A 16,950-nucleotide genomic window follows, 5' to 3' on the forward strand; every position below is an offset into this window, starting at 1 on the left:
CAAGATGTTCTGGCTCCCCATGGTTGCATACTGTATGTTACTGTAATCAGACAGGAAGTGCTGTCCTCATTGGCCAGTGTACTGTAGGCCCAGTCTGACCTCTGACCCCTGACCTCTGGCCTGCAGTACCTGAGCAGGGTTCTGGAGAGAGAGTGATGCTTCCTGGGACCGCGGCGAGATGCCCGCTGACCCTTAACGGGCACTGTGTTAATCCGATCAAAGTGCACCCTCCTGCTGCTGGAGACGGGCAGGGGGAGAAGATAGGAAGGTGAGAGGAGGAGGGTGGGAGGAGGACAGGGCAGGGGGGGAGAGGGTAGGAAGGTGAGAGGAGGAGGAGGACAGGGCAGGGGGGGAGAAGATAGGAAGGTGAGAGGAGGAGGAGGACAGGGCAGGGCAGGGGGGGAGAGGGTAGGAAGGTGAGAGGAGGAGGAGGACAGGGCAGGGCAGGGGGGGAGAAGATAGGAAGGTGAGAGGAGGAGGAGGACAGGGCAGGGGGGGAGAGGGTAGGAAGGTGAGAGGAGGAGGAGGACAGGGCAGGAGGGGAGGGTAGGAAGGTGAGAGGAGGAGGACAGGGCAGGGGGGGAGGGTAGGAAGGTGAGAGGAGGAGGAGGAGGACAGGGCAAGGGGGGAGGGTAGGAGGGTGAGAGGAGGAGGAGGACAGGGCAGGGGGGAGAGGGTAGGAAGGTGAGAGGAGGAGGAGGACAGGGCAGGGGGGGAGAGAGTAGGAAGGTGAGAGGAGGAGGAGGACAGGGCGGGGGGGAGAGGGTAGGAAGGTGAGAGGAGGAGGAGGACAGGGCAGGGGGGGAGAGGGTAGGAGGTGAGAGGAGGAGGAGGACAGGGCAGGGGGGGGAGAGGGTAGGAAGGTGAGAGGAGGAGGAGGACAGGGCAGGGGGGGAGGGTAGGAAGGTGAGAGGAGGAGGAGGACAGGGCAGGGGGGGGAGAGGGTAGGAAGGTGAGAGGAGGAGGAGGACAGGGCAGGGGGGGAGGGTAGGAAGGTGAGAGGAGGAGGAGGACAGGGCAGGGGGCAAGAAAGAGAAGGAAATAGAAGGAGAGAAGAAAAGAAGAGGTGGTGAGCAAGAAACAGCATCTAGAAAAGCGATAAAGACAGAAATAGTGCAAAAGGAGTAAAGCTTTTCAAGCATTGAAATTGTGAAGGGAAATAAAGTTTGAACATGCATTAGAATCATACACACTGACCAGACAAAGAACCAGGCATGCAGAGGGTTTCCCAACTCATTCAGACTGTTGAAGAATCAATGCACACAATCACAGCCACAGTTATTTCAAGTTCTAAACACTGTAATATGAGCCCATCTGCAGACCCAGACAGCCACTATGATAAAACACACCGCAAACAAACACCTACAAATACCAGTCTGTCCTGTCAAATATCCACTGTCCTCAGTTCAACCAGACAAATTGCAAGCAAATACAGAAGTCTGGTAAAAATCAATATGCAATCAAACCGCCAAACTGAAGTGGGTGGGGGCAATCAGGCAGAGAAACGGACATCATGGTCTCATGCCTTGATACTGGCATCACACAAGTAGCCTACAGTAACAAACTGGTCAAAAACATGCCATCCATGACTTACAGATCTGGATAAAACATGCTTATTTCACACCATCATGACAAGTTCATAATCAAATATTTTCAGTGGGCCCACTACTCAACACCAAAGATAACCAAATCCCATGGAGGTCGTACGATTCCGTGTCACAACCATGATCTAACAAATCAAGGTGTCCTTCAGTAGCTCCAGAGGGTTGATATGCTCCCCTTACCTCTTGATGGTCTGTGTGATGGAGGACTGGCGTAGCAGGGGCGGCCGGCGGGGGTCAAAGAGGTCGCGAGGCGGGGACCGGAGGTGGGAGGGCTCCACTGGCATGCTGATACTGCGGAGGAAACCCTGGCGCTTCACCGGCTGCAGCGGGGGGGGGGGGGGGGACAGAGAAAGAGACAGAGATGAAGTACACACAATGAGAGCCATATTGCATGCAGAGATTCAGTTACAACAGACCACAACACAACTCTGTGGGAGAGACAATGAGAAAGCAGGGAGCAGAATGAAGACAGAGACCCAGAGAAGAAGTGTGGGATACAAGGAAAGGCACGCAGAGAGAGAGAGAGGGAGAGAGGAGGGGAGAGAGAGAAAGAGTGAGTGAGTGAGTGAGTGAGTGAGTGAGTGAGTGAGTGAGTGAGTGAGTGAGTGAGTGAGTGAGTGAGTGAGTGAGAGAGAGAGAGAGAGAGAGAGAGAGAGAAAGAGAGAGGAAAAGAAAGAGTGAACAATAGGGATAAAGAGAGAGATAGAGACAGGGAGAGAGAGAGAGAGAGAGAGAGAGAGAGAGAGAGAGAGAGAGAGAGAGAGTGTGCTGTACCTGAACGAAGGTGGGGGGCTCATCCAGGGACACCTGAGCAGTGGGAATGTCCAGTCTGAGCCATGGAGGCTTCTTCCTCTGCAGGCTGCTGGTGCTCTCACGGCGTGGTTCAGCCATGCTCCCAACCCCACCCCACGCCTCCCACCTACAGGGAGAGAGAGAGAGAGAGATGAAGGGAAAGATGAGATTGATACATATCCATCCTACAAGTATAATCACATCCTCTTTGTCCCTCAGGAGTTTCATTTAAAAGTCTAATCAACAATTTGTAAATGAAAGCCTGAGAGCATCCCAGTAATAGCTTGTGTTGCAGTCATTACACAAGATGGTGCTGATGAGCCTTGAGTCACCCCATGTAACAGGGTCTGTACTGCTATCATAAAACCAGTTAGAAAAGCAGAGAGCGCCAAATGGAGAGATTACCAGACCACAGCTGTTTACTCTTACGCAGAAAGAAGCACACGGAACCATTTAACAAAGCAATAAATATTTGTGCAGCGGGAGTGGGGAAGTTTATGATCTAAGGACTAATCCCGAAATGCCAGAGATGAAATGTAATTTAATCCCACCTTGTTGTTATATATGAATCTATTCTAGGCCTATCCCCCTCCAGGCATTTGTGGGAGAGTGTAAATTGCTAGGTCTTTTCCCTGTGCATTCCCATGACGCAGCCTAGAGACCACAGGAGGTGCAATGAACCTCGCCGGCCTCCGTCAGAGAAACCTCCTCATCCCTAGAGCATTGTTATCAACAATCCTTTACTTCAGCTTGGGTTCTCTCTCCCTGTTATTTGGTCAAATAATACTGTGACCTTCAAACACAAGGGTGGCACTCTTAAAGTGCTCTGCGACATTTTCCCCAGGGGCATCATAGGACAACTGAAACAATTATTCCCGCGGTGAGATACATGAATGCGTAAATAAAGACTATTTCCCCAGAGAAAAACACTCAAGCGTGCGCCATTGGTTAGTTCCTCACCAGAGAAGCTGTTATTAAACCCTTTGAATGTGAGGAAAAACACTCTCCTCACGTGTCACATGATATTTGTCTTTCACAGACTCTCATTTTGTTCAAATGCCCCACAAGGCGAGGGATGAGGGCCCTAATCTGGTCTTGTGCTTTCACTTCAGCAGCATCAGAGGGCTATGAGTGGGCTGGCAGCAGTCATACAGGGTCACGCATTCCCTTCTATGGTTACAGAGCTTTAGGTCCTTGGAAAGTCCATGGCAATGTCAAGCACATCTGCTTTGCGTTGCATTTTAACACACTGCAGGCTCCTGTTTTAGCCCAAGTGATGATGGGAGCGTTCATGTGAAACATAAATCCTGCCAGCGAGGCTGACAATGGAGGGCAGGCAGGAGTGAAACCCCAGGCCGGAGGCGCTGGCCACGGATAGAGAGGAGAGGAGAGAAGGTGAGGTCAACCACACTGTGCTAGTAACAGCAGCCTGGTCCCTGGTCCCAGTCAGCCAAGTCATCATTGATGGCTGGTGTTCACGAGCCATCGGTTCACAGGAGGACACACATGCAGTCAGTCCCATCCTGACCTGTCCTATCATGTGTGAAAAGGGTCTACTACACACAACTGGGTTCAAGTAGTATTTGCTTTATGTAAAATACTTTAACTGAGTTTGATTGAGCTTGCCTGGTGCAATGGAACCAAGGGAATAGAACCAAAAGTGCAAACCAAGCCAATATTGCACTCTATGTATGCTCAATCAAATTCAGCAGTCATTTGAAAGAAAACACATACTATTTGAACCCAGGTCTGACACAGAGAAGGCATACTGAACAAGTCCATTAGCGTGTGGTAAATAGCTAGCTACTGTGAAGACAGAGCCAACAAGAGGTCGGTCACTTCACCCATGGACACCATGCTGAGACATTCTGCCCCACTGCACAGAGTTGAGAGAGGGCTCTGTGGTGGAATGCTGTCCGACCTCACCAGCCTTTATGCCTGGTCAGGAGCTCTGGGTTGTGATGACTGGCCAGGATTAGCTGTTAGCTGAGCCAGAGGGGAACTAAGCAGGCCAGCCTAGGGTGTGAGAGAGGGAGGTGTGAGGGAGGAAAGAGGGGGAGACCGCCCTCACTGACTCGCAACCAGGTTTTTCTGTGCAGAGGAAGATGAGCAGAGAAAATATCACAAGATTACACATTTCAAAGCACGGTCACTCAGCTCCATATGAGCTCAGACTTCTAGTGACTTTACAGGTCATGACTGTAGGTTTTCTGACCGGGGGTATAAGGCGTAGTGACAGCCTCCCCTGGTCTCCTACTGGGGTGAGTCATGGACCAGGTGAAGCTCTGTTAGACCAGCTGGCAACCAACGCCTGGAGGAGGGAAACTTCAGCCTGTCTGGCTTCAGCCTTTGCACTTGTATTAAACCCTCACTACAACATTGCTGCCAGAACCACACACACAAACCCTCTCTTCTATAGCCCAGACAGCCCTGAAGCTACAGCTCCCATAATTTGCTTTTAACTACAAACTCCAGGGATCTTAGTGCTTAGTGATCCAACACAGCAGAGGCATATGCCCTGGTTCTGCAGATTGTATCTAGGGATGAGAGCCTAATTGTCTTCCACACTCAGTCTCATTTGATTCCAGGCCCTGGAGCCGTGACTGTAGTGTGTTTGAACCGGGCCTCAGCCTCTGTCTACTGCTGAATCTACGCTCCACTATCTCCTGCATTTGTAGCTAACACTGGAGGCTGGGGGCTGGGGGCTTTGGCGCCTCCGATTCTCCCCACGGTTTTCCTACGGCCAACCCACTTAAATCCTCCTTCCTGCTGCCTGGCTTTCTTCTCATCCTTACTACCCTGTGTACACACTCTGAGTGTAACTCTGAGAGAAGCAAGGTGGTTGAAGCGTCTGGCACACTGAGACCTATGAAAATCTGAAACCGTAGACAGACCTACTTACAGACTGACAGACACAGAACTGCAGACAGACAGACCTACAGTCAGCTGTGTGCTTCGGAAGCCGGTCTCCTTCTCTCTTGTCCTTCAGTCCAGTCCAAAGTCAACATGGCAGCTGACTTGGCAGAGTTCTGAGGCTTGTGTCTGGGGAGGAGGATGGGAGGATGGCAGCCACCAGCCGGATACTAGGTCTGCAGGCTCCAGGACACCCAGCATGGACACAGGCTGTGGTTATGGCGGTGTTCGGGCTGCCTGCTACCACGTGGGAGTCTATAACATGGCAGTCATCTCCTCTCACCAGGATAATGAATGAGTACAGTACATTAAGCCTGCATGAAGGCCAAGGGCCTAGCTAGGATTCAGGGTCATCCATCCCAGTCTGAGAGGCACATTGACTGGACTTCATAGAGAGGAAGTCCTTGAGCAATGGAGATGTCCTTGAGGAGAAATTATGTTGATTGAATTCTACATTTTGGACCCCATCCAAGGACACAGGATTATAATTTCCCCTGACTCCTGACTCCTTATAGTTTCAATTCACATTCAAGTTCCATAAGGGTTGAAAACGCCATCTTACTGTAACGCAAGTGCCTCAACCATTTATTTGATACTATCACATTAATGCTTATTACTGCTTAATATTATTAATTGAGTTGAAGGGACAATGAAGCCAATTCTATGTGCATGGAATACTATATGTCTTATCTAAAGGTTAAAGGTTAAAACAACGTTGCGTGGCAACAATTCCATGCCTGGAGATAGCAACAGTTTTCCCACCATGATAACTACTCTCTCTCTGTCTGTCGGTCTGCACTCAGCATTCTTAAGGTTAACCATAGCCGCGGGAAGTAGTTTGGGGGTGTGGCTGGACAAATCTTTTTCCCTGCTCTGGCGCTGCAGATGGATATATTTTTTATTGATACTTTTTAAATTCAGATTTTTCAGGGGGTGCTGCAGCACCGTCAGCACCCCTACTTCCCACGACTATGAGGTTAACGTGATTTAATCTGTGGGCCCTTTAAAGAGATTTGCTTTAACTTCCAGATCCACATCTGAAAAAGGAAAACACCCACTCCCATCCTTGCAACATGCACACTGCAAGATTAGCTTCCTGCTGATGCTTCAACTCCAGGCTAATGCATGTGAGAAACGAACACTTCCTACTCAACCATGAAATGCATTTACAACAAACTCGATTGACTGTGTTTTTACGTTCTGGTGTTGCTGTTGCTCTACAAGGCTATTGCTCTCCATTAGCGGGTGGGCGGGGAAGACTGACAGGCAGACTAAACCCAGAGGACAGACCCGGGTCTCTCCAGGTGCAGGGTAGGACAGAGACGTCCATGAGGCTTTCAGGTTATCAAACTGACAGCCGGGCTCAACCACAGTGATTTACCTCCCTGGGGAGTCATGTAGATCTATTGTTGGTGTGTGTGCTCTCTCTCTCTCTCTCTCTCTCTCTCTCTCTCTCTCTCTCTTTCTCTTGATGTGGTTTGGTTTTTAGGCCATCTATTAATGTAATGACTTGGTAAATGGGTGCCAGTCATGCATAGAGAGGCAGTGAGTTGTGACAATGGAGGCCCCAGCTGTAACAGGTCAAGCTTGAAGACAAACAGTGGTGAGGAGGGCTGTGGGCTGCAAGGAGCTTTGTAGATGTGACTGCCTTCCTTCACTGCCTCTTTCAGCTGCCTGTCTGAAAGGGCTTTGGTTGTTGAGTGCAGGGGTTAATTCTCATTGTTCACTTTTCAACAGGACCTAGTTCTCTTGCTGCTATCTCACAACAATGTTTCCTTAATTGACACATCCTGTCTCACGTTAACCACATTCTAAATATAGCCCTTTTTTGATGCCTGCTAAGCAGAAACAAATGTTCCACTGAAAAATCTTCCTTTTATCTGTTTAAACTGGTAGCCCTAACTTCCAGATAGGAAACACCCCTCGACATAAGATCTAATCGATATAAAATGATAACATGATCCATCCATTTCATTTTCCATGTATACAGGAATGCATTTGTCAGCAGCCTCTCTCATCTAATGCCAGCCCAGATTTGGAAATAGAAGTGATACATTATACAGTTGAAGTCGGAAGTTTACATACACCTTAGACAAATACATTTAAACTTAGGTTTTTCACAATTCCTGACATTTAACCATAGTAAAAATTCCCTGTCTTAGGTCAGTTAAGATAACCACTTTATTTTAAGAATGTGAAATGTCAGAATAATAGAAGAGAGAATGATTTATTTCAGCTTTTATTTCTTTCATCGCATGCCCAGTGGGTCAGAAGTTTACATATACTCAATTAGTATTTGGTAGCATTGCCTTTAAATTGTTTAACTTGGGTCAAACGTTTCGGGTAGCCTTCCACAAGCTTCCCACAATAAATTGGGTGAATTTTGGCCCATTCCTGACAGAGCTGGTGCAACTGAGTCAGGTTTGTAGGCCTCCTTGCTCGCACATGCTTTTTCAGTTCTGCCCACAAATGTTCTATTGGACTGAGGTCAGGGCTTTGTGATGGCCACTCCAATACCTTGACTTTGTTGTCTTTAAGCCATTTTGCCATAACTTTAGAAGTATGCTTGGGGTCATTGTTCATTTGGAAGACCCATTTGCGACCAAGCTTTAACTTCCTGACTGATGTCTTGAGATGTTGCTTCAATATATCCAAATAATTTTTCTCCCTCATGATGCCATCTATTTTGTGAAGTGCACCAGTCCCTCCTGCAGCAAAGCACCCCCACAACATGATGCTGCCACCCCTGTGCTTCACAGTTGGGATGGTGTTCTTCGGCTTGCAAGCCTCCCCCTTTTTCCTCCAAACATAACGATGGTCATTATGGCCAAACAGTTCTATTTTTGTTTCATCAGACCAGAGGACATTTCTCCAAAAAGTACGATCTTTGTCCCCATGTGCAGTTGCAAACCGTAGTCTGGCTTTTTTATGGCGGTTTTGGAGCAGTGGCTTCTTCCTTGCTGAGGACCTTTCAGGTTATGTCGATATAGGACTCGTTTTACTGTGGATATAGATACTTTTGAACCTGTTTCCTCCAGCATCTTCACAATGTCTTTTGCTGTTGTTCTGGGATTGATTTGCACTTTTCGCACCAAAGTGCGTTCATCTCTAGGAGACAGAACGCGTCTCCTTCCTGAGCGGTATGACAGCTGCATGGTCCCATGGTGTTTATACTTGCGTACTATTGTTTGTACAGATGAACGTGGTACCTTGGCTGATTTCTTTTGATTTTCCCATGATGTCAAGCCAAGAGGCACTGAGTTTGAAGATAGGCCTTGAAATACATCCACAGGTACACCTCCAATTGACTCAAATGATGTCAATTAGCCTATCAGAAGCTTCCAAAGCCATGACATAATTTTCTGGAAATTTCCAAGCTGTTAAAAGGCACAGTCAACTTACTGTATGTAAACTTCTGAGCCACTGGAATTGTGATACAGTGAATTATAAGTGAAATAATCTGTCTGTAAACAATTGTTGGAAAGATTACTTGTGTCATGCACAAAGTAGACGGCCTAACTGACTTGCCAAAACTATAGTTTGTTAACAAGAAATTTGTGGAGTGGTTGAAGAACTAGTTTTAATGATTACAACCTAAGTGTATGTAAACTTCCGACTTCAACTGTACATTTCTTAAATGGGTCTTGTACACCTATGTTTCATAAGCCCTCCATCCAGGGACATAACCTGAATTCATAATAAGCTGTCACTGGAACATTCCATAGCAACATTCCATATGATCTTCAGTTGAACAGCCCCCCACCATCTCTCCCCTTGAGATTGCTGGCTCAGCTGTTAGCAGGGCTGAATCATTCAAATTCCTGGGGAACATCATCTCCCACAACCTCAAGTGGGAGGACATGATCACAGCGGTCACCAAGAAGACACAACAGTGGATGTACTACCTGCGGCAGCTGAAAAAAAACTCAAAATCACACAGGCAATCCTGATCCGGTTTTACGCATCAATCGTTGAATCCATAATCACCTCCTCCATCACCGTCTGGTATGGGTCTGCCCACTGCAAGGGCAAACTGCAACGCATTGTCCGTTCTGCATAGCGGGTCATAGGCTGCCACCTGCCCTCCAGGACAAGGAAGCATGCAGGAAAGATCATCACCGACTCCTCCCACCCCGGTCCCCCCCCACTCCAAAAATTCACCTCTGGCAGGCGGTTCAGGTCACTCTTGACCAAAACCTCCCGCCACAAAGTTTCTTCCCCCAGGCTATGGCCCTCACCAACCAGCCATCTGGCGCAAAGAGACTAAAGGACTATGGATACTAAAGGACACTCTATACTGCACACCGCATCAAGCCATCTCTGAACTGTACATAAAATAACTGCATTATACTGCATTGCACTCTGTCCATCTCTCTGCATTTAGATATATTCATACTGATACTGTAAATTTGTACATCCACTGTATATCAACCACATACCCACTGTATATCAACCGTATACCCACTGTATATCAACCGCATACCCACTGTATATCAACCGTATACCCACTGTATATCAACCGCATACCCACTGTATATCAACCGCATACCCACTGTATATCAACCGCATACCCACTGTATATCAACCGTATACCCACTGTATATCAACCGCATACCCACTATATATCAACCGTATACCGACTGTATATCAACCGTATACCCACTGTATATCAACCGTATACCCACTGTATATCAACCGTATACCCACTGTATATCAACCGCATACCCACTGTATATCAACCGTATACCCACTGTATATCAACCGTATACCCACTGTATATCAACCGTATACCCACTGTATATCAACTGCATACCCACTGTATATCAACCGCATACCCACTGTATATCAACTGCATACCCACTGTATATCAACCGTATACCCACTATATATTAATATATCTGCTCATTCTCTTATAGCGCTATGCTCACTCTACCTAGTTGTATATAATGTATGTATAAACTCGGTTGCCTGTATTCTGTCTCTAAATGTTGTCTATCACTAGTATCACCATATCACCATGTAAAAGTCTGAGTATGTGGAAATGTACCTGGTGAATAAAGGTGATTCTGAAAGTGAGCAGCATTGCTGGAGAAAGCACATCAAGTCTAACCAGTCTGGTCAGCCAGTATCTGGGCTGGGCGAGGGATTTCCTCCCTGCTGCTTCTGTGTGCTCTGCTGCTCACTCCCTGCTCCTTTTCCCTTACTTTTGGTCATTTCAGTAGGCCCTGTGTGTGGACAGTCACTGGAAAATTATCTGTCTTATTGTAAGTGACAAAGCTCCAGACAGTGCAGCTGGCTGCGGGGCAGAGCTAAGGCTGAGGAGGCAGGCTGGGTAGATGAGGGCGGCTGGGCAGAGGGAGCTAGGCTGGGCAGAGGGAGGCAGGCTTGGCAGAGGGAGACAGGCATGGCAGAGGGAGACAGGCTTGGCAGAGGGAGACAGGCTTGGCAGAGGGAGACAGGCTTGACAGAGGGAGACAGGCTTGGCAGAGGGAGGCAGGCTTGGCAGAGGGAGGCAGGCAGGCTGGGTAGATGAGGCAGGCTTGGCTGATGGAGGCAGGCTGGGTAGATGAGGCAGGCTGGGTAGATGAGGCAGGCTGGGCAGAGGGAGACAGGCTGGGTAGATGAGGCAGGCTGGGTAGATGAGGCAGGCTGGGCAGAGGGAGGCAGGCTGGGCGTAGGGGGAAGAGGAAGAGTAACAGAAGAGGCATGCTGGCGTGCAGGCTGAGGCAGGCGCCATGATGGATGATCTCATTAATCTGGGTACGGAGAAGGCTGGGCACTTCCTTCCTGAGAAACTGAACTTCCTGACCCCAGGCTCTGGTTCCTCGCTCTCTCATTCTCTATTTATCTTTCTCTCGTCCTGCTGAACCTCAATCACTTTATTTTGGTTTTCTCTAAATGTCTTTGGGTATAATTGTATTCTTCCTTATTTTCTCTTGATGAGTGATACACTTGCTTACTCATGACCCAAGATACACTATAGAAAACTATAAGACAATGACTTAGCTGTAGTACCGCATATCATGTTCCAGAACAGAATATGCACCATAAATACTGTAAACTTGGATAAAAACAGAGATTCTCTCTGGTAATGTTGACCTTCACCATGCTGGAGTCACTAACAACAATGCAGCCTATCCATCATGGCTGCAGTCAGCCTGCCTCACTACATGTTGAAAGCAATGCAAAGCCTGATATTAAGGAAACAATGGGAGGAAAATATGCCATTGAGCAGCTCACTCTCTTATCCAAACACTGACCTCACTCCTCATATGACTCTATAGGCCTACTATGCTGCAATCTGCATGCACCGTAGGCAACAACACTCCCACAAAGTCATTGCTGCCAAGGAGCCCAACAAGACCTCATCCTTCAAGTGTGTTTGGATGGATAAGGAACGTGCTAAGCAATTAGAACACACATCTGATCAAGCAATGGACCTAGATGGGAGATCTAGAGACCGTGAATCAATTGCACTTAATAACAACGGCCTCAGTGTTGTGTAACACCTGGTCCATCTGAGGCCCATCTGGGCATTTATTACAGCATGGTGCTGCTTATGGTCTTTAAATAGCACACACACGCATGTGCACACACACGCATGCGCACATACACGCACACACATACCACTGCCAAGCGAGACCAATTAAGAAGCTGACAGAACCTGCAGTGTCTTAGTTTGGGAGCCTATGGATGACTTCTGAAACAGACGCAGATTAAAGGACTAAGAATATCAACACAACGTTCATGTTGGAGGAGAGACAGCAAGACCAGATGACCACGCTGATTGTGGAAGCAGAGTTTGGATGAAGACTAGAGTTGCCTCTGTGATATAACCAAGGGTGTAAACGCAACTCTCTGTTTCTCTTTCCCTCTTTCCCTCCTTCACACCTTCTCCCTGATGACTAACAGAGCAGTGTGACTCTAAACCATGTGGTTTCCATGAACATGGCGCCGGGATGACAAGGGGATTTTCACCAGGGTTTTTTAAGGGGAAAAGGAAGGAGGGTTCAGCTCTGGTTCCTCTCCTCAGTCTGGGCATATGGCCTGGCGGTATGCTCCTCTTACATGGAAGGAAATACTCCACATAGCTGCAGACCAGACCAGGCCTGGGTAGCGGAGGCCAAGGAGCCGCCCTGTGTCCGGCCCGCTCCGCACCATTAAGATTCAGTGTGTGTCTAGCCTGAGGCAAACTGACACAGTGACATGTGACAGGCTGTCACCCCGAAACATCCCCGTCTGACATTAAAACACAAACACAACAGGAATACCCTCTGCAGCTGACCCAGGGATCCAGTGTCATGGCTGGGGAGGGGCCAGAGGGGAGGGGGAACTGGCATGAAAGGCCTGTCTGGTGGAACCTCATTCCATTCCCCATGTTTGCTCACTCAGACACCCGGGTCGTCTCGCCCTACCGTCCGGGAAAACACACGCACGCACGCACGCTCATACACACACACACACACACACACACACACACACACACACACACACACACACACACACACACACACACACACACACACACACACACACACACACACACACACACACACACACACACACACACACCACAGGGGGATTTTACAGTGCAAAGTCAACACTTGGAAGTGAGTGACTTTCAATCCAAAGTGAGTATGAACGTGCTAAAAAAAAACATGGGAAAAACCTCTGCTACTGCTGTCCAAACAGTATTGACTGTATGCTAAGATCTTGTGCCAGAGGTACTGTGTATGGATAAGTAGGTCTCTGATGCTGTTCTGTTTGCATACAGTCTATTTATATAACTTAAATGGCCAACGTCCTGCTGGAGACTATAGAGAAGCTTACATAATGACAGACATGCTAGATATCAAGGCAGTAGAAAGTACTGTAGGATGATATAATGGCAAATGCTACTACTGTAACTGGCAAAATGATGGCTGCATCCTCTTAACATTTCACTAGTGACTTCACAGTACGATGTGCACTGTACTGTACAGTGACAGTGTTATGCAGTTCAACACTCTCATAACACCCTCCTGCAGATAGCCTCATATACAGCATATTTAACCGCCAGTGTGGGAACTCTAAAATGAAACAAAGTTGAGCAGGCAACATCCCAATGAATACATTGAGAAAACAGTGCATATATCTTCCTCTGGAAATCAATGTGAAAAAAGGGTGAGATGTGTTTTATATCAGGGAGAGGAATTAGCCCTGAATTGCCACGTCTACTGATTCAGTTCACTTGAAGTTGAGTAAGTTCTGCCCAGGCAAAACGGTTTCCCACTTTTCTTTAGGGGGTGAAATATTATTGCAAGGGTGGATAATTCAACAGATAAATTATTAATCCATCCTATACTTGTAAATAATTCACTGTGTATTTCCCATTGGAGCTGGCATGGCCCCCCCCACACACACACACACACACACACACACACACACACACACACACACCACACAGAGCAACAGAGAAAGAGAGACAGAGACAGAGAGAGAGAGAGAGAGAGAGAGAGAGAGAGAGAGAGAGAGAGAGAGAGAGAGAACCACTTGGCCCATAGCACTCTGTGACTACAGTAGTACACTTACTGTCTCTTTTCTCAAAACTCTTAGCGTGCCCCTCTTTTTTAAATGTATTTTTACATGTATTTTATTTCACCTTTATTTAACCAGGTAGGCTAGTTGAGAACAAGTTCTCATTTGCAACTGCGACCTGGCCAAGATAAAGCATAGCAATTCAACACATACAACAACACAGAGTTACACATGGAATAAACAAAACACACAGTCAATAATACAGTAGAACAAATGAAAACAAAAAGTCTATATACAGTGAGTGCAAATGAGGTAAGTTAAGGCAATAAATAGGCCATGGTGGCGAGGTAATTACAATATAGCAATTAAACACTGGAATGGTAGATGTGCAGAAGATGAATGTGCAAGTAGAGATACTGGGTTCCAGTCGTTAACTGCAGCGAACTGAAAAGAGGAGCGACCCAGGGATGTGTGTGCTTTGGGGACCTTTAACAGAATGTGACTGGCAGAACGGGTGTTGTATGTGGAGGATGAGGGCTGCAGTAGATATCTCAGATAGGGGGGAGTGAGGCTTAAAAGGGTTTTATAAGAAGGTTTTATATGGCCAGCTGAGTATAAGACTGTAACATCTGCATATAAATGGATGAGAGAGCTTCCTACTGCCTGAGCTATGTTGTTGATGTAAACTGAGAAGAACGAGGGGCCTAGGATCAAGCCTTGGGGTACTCCCTTGGTGACAGGCAATGGCTGAGACAGCAGATTTTCTGACTTCATACACTGCACTCTTTGAGAGGGGCAGTTAGCAAACCAGGCCAAAGACCCCACAGAGACACCAATACTCCTTAGCCGGCCCACAAGAATGGAATGGTCTACCGTATCAAAAGCTTTGGCCAAGTCAATAAAAATAGCAAACTCTTTAATAGCTCTTTAGCATGCCCCTCTTAGCGCAACAATTTAGCGTGTCCCTCTTAGCGCAACTCTATAGCGTGCCCCTCTTAGCACAACTCTTTAGCGTGCCCCTCTTAGCACAACTCTTTAGCGTGCCCCTCTTAGCACAACTCTATAGCGTGCCCCTCTTAGCGCAACTCTTTAGCGTGCCCCTCTTAGCGCAACTCTTTAGCGTGCCCCTCTTAGCACAACTCTTTAGCGTGCCCCTCTTAGCACAACTCTTTAGCGTGCCCCTCTTATCACAACTCTTTAGCGTGCCCCTCTTAGCACAACTCTATAGCGTGCCCCTCTTAGCTCAACTCTTTAGCGTGCCCCTCTTAGCACAACTCTATAGCGTGCCCCTCTTAGCTCAACTCTATAGCGTGCCCCTCTTAGCGCAACTCTTTAGCGTGCCCCTCTTAGCGCAACTCTTTAGCGTGCGCCTCTTAGCGCAACTCTTTAGCATGCCCCTCTTAGCTCAACTCTTTAGCGTGCCCCTCTTAGCACAACTCTTTAGCGTGCCCCTCTTAGCACAACTCTTTAGCGTGCCCCTCTTAGCACAACTCTTTAGCGTGCCCCTCTTAGCACAACTCTTTAGCGTGCCCCTCTTAGCGCAACTCTTTTGCGTGCCCCTCTTAGCTCAACTGTCTACTGTGCCCCCCTTTTCTCAACTCTCTAATGTGCCCATTTTACTGAAGCTCCACTCCGAACCCACAGCAGCACTTGAGATGGTTGGTGCATATCTTTACTCTGGTGGAAAAAACAGCCTCACTGTAAATCTGTATCTTGTATGGACACATGCCAGTGTTTGTACATCTCATTTAAAGAGAGAGGACTCTAAACTTGCCTCGTGGGCCAGATACCTTATACTATTCTAAGACAAGTAAATGTAATTTGATTTAACACAATCAAATACTGTGTCTTCTTGTGCATGGACAGTGATTACATCAGCTGATTCTTAGGGCACACACACACACGCACACGCGCACGTGCACACGCACACACACACACACCCTCCTCAACTCCGAGATGTGGTGGGAATAGAGAGGGTGTTTTAGCCTAGCTTGAAGTCCCTGAGACTGCTGCTATCATACCAGACGGTACTTTTTCGCATGGAAACTCTTCTTATCTCCTCCAGCAGACAACCCAGTGTGCCCACGCAGAAAGGCCTGTCACCTGGGGAGAGAGTGGGAGTAGAGATCCACCTAGACCCAGGGCCCCTCTGACATCCACCCCCCAGACCACTGCAGCCTGGAGGACAGACTGTGACCATGACAACAGCTTCTCCATGTAGCCTGTATAATAGCCTTGATACAGGTATATCTATGAGTAGACATTATTTAACAGCCTGGAGATGGGTAGGAATGCTGTGGGGACAAAGAGCAGAGTAAAGACTGGAGATAATAAAATGAACATGAGCATGACACTCACAAGGATGTGACCTCATCTTACATGACCTCTTTTTAAGGAGAACTTGGAGATCTGGGTCAAAGGTTAAAAACGTGTGATTGGACTAATTCAACCATGACCATTTATCAACATGAACCTTTTAAGCTGGGTTGGTTTAACTGAGGTTGAGTGCTTTAACAAGATAACGTCTACAGTAGAACAATGCTGACACCATCTTCTGTCAAACTAAATGTTAGCCTACATAACGACAATAACATAACTTGTTACTCAAAATGCCAAAAGGGTTATCCAAATAATAACATTACTCAATATTTCATGATAGATTAACATGACACTTTTACACTCCATAATAAATCACAGTAATTACATGTGTATAAATAAAATACTGTCTCTCCACTCTCTGCACTGACAGTTGACAGCCAAGAGATAAGATAATTGTTTCCATTACTTAATCACAAATTCAAAACACTGCTGTAAAACCGGCCTGACTGGGCAAGGGAAACCACTGAGTGAGCCACAGCATGCAAATCTGAAACAGCCCTCTTTCTCTCTCCATAATCAGTCAATCAATAACGTTAGCATTTGACTTAGTGACTGGATTTTAGCGTGTTTGACCTCTTGACCTCTCACCGTTGGACATAGAAGTGACTGTATGGATTTACATCCTCTTGAGAGACTGGGCAGCTTTAACAAAACAAAGGAAAACAAACTCAAAGCAGAATGTCTCTCCTCCACTACTATCCCCCGTAGAGAGGCTCCCAGATGCATCCCCAAACTAGCTAAACAA

At 47.3% G+C, this 16,950-nt stretch overlaps 1 protein-coding gene across 3 annotated transcripts in view; it reads right to left on the bottom strand.

The window, feature by feature from the left end:
* LOC123723674 (inactive rhomboid protein 1) overlaps positions 1–16,950 on the bottom strand; it is a 44,590-nt gene that overhangs the window by 15,560 nt on the left and 12,080 nt on the right. For 2 of the 3 annotated variants that reach the window (XM_045715079.2, XM_045715081.2), the window contains exons 2-4: positions 2,379–2,523; positions 1,785–1,924; positions 130–237 (exon numbers count right to left, since the gene is read on the bottom strand). In XM_045715079.2, the coding sequence (XP_045571035.1) occupies positions 130–237; positions 1,785–1,924; positions 2,379–2,495 (365 nt within the window). In that variant the 5' untranslated portion in view covers positions 2,496–2,523. The remainder of the gene's footprint in view (positions 1–129; positions 238–1,784; positions 1,925–2,378; positions 2,524–16,950) is intronic. The other variant, XM_045715080.2, reaches the window with a different exon arrangement.

The sequence above is a fragment of the Salmo salar genome, chromosome 03, assembly GCF_965601325.2.
Source record: "Salmo salar chromosome 03, fSalSal1, whole genome shotgun sequence".
In the NCBI taxonomy this organism is placed as follows: domain Eukaryota; kingdom Metazoa; phylum Chordata; class Actinopteri; order Salmoniformes; family Salmonidae; genus Salmo; species Salmo salar.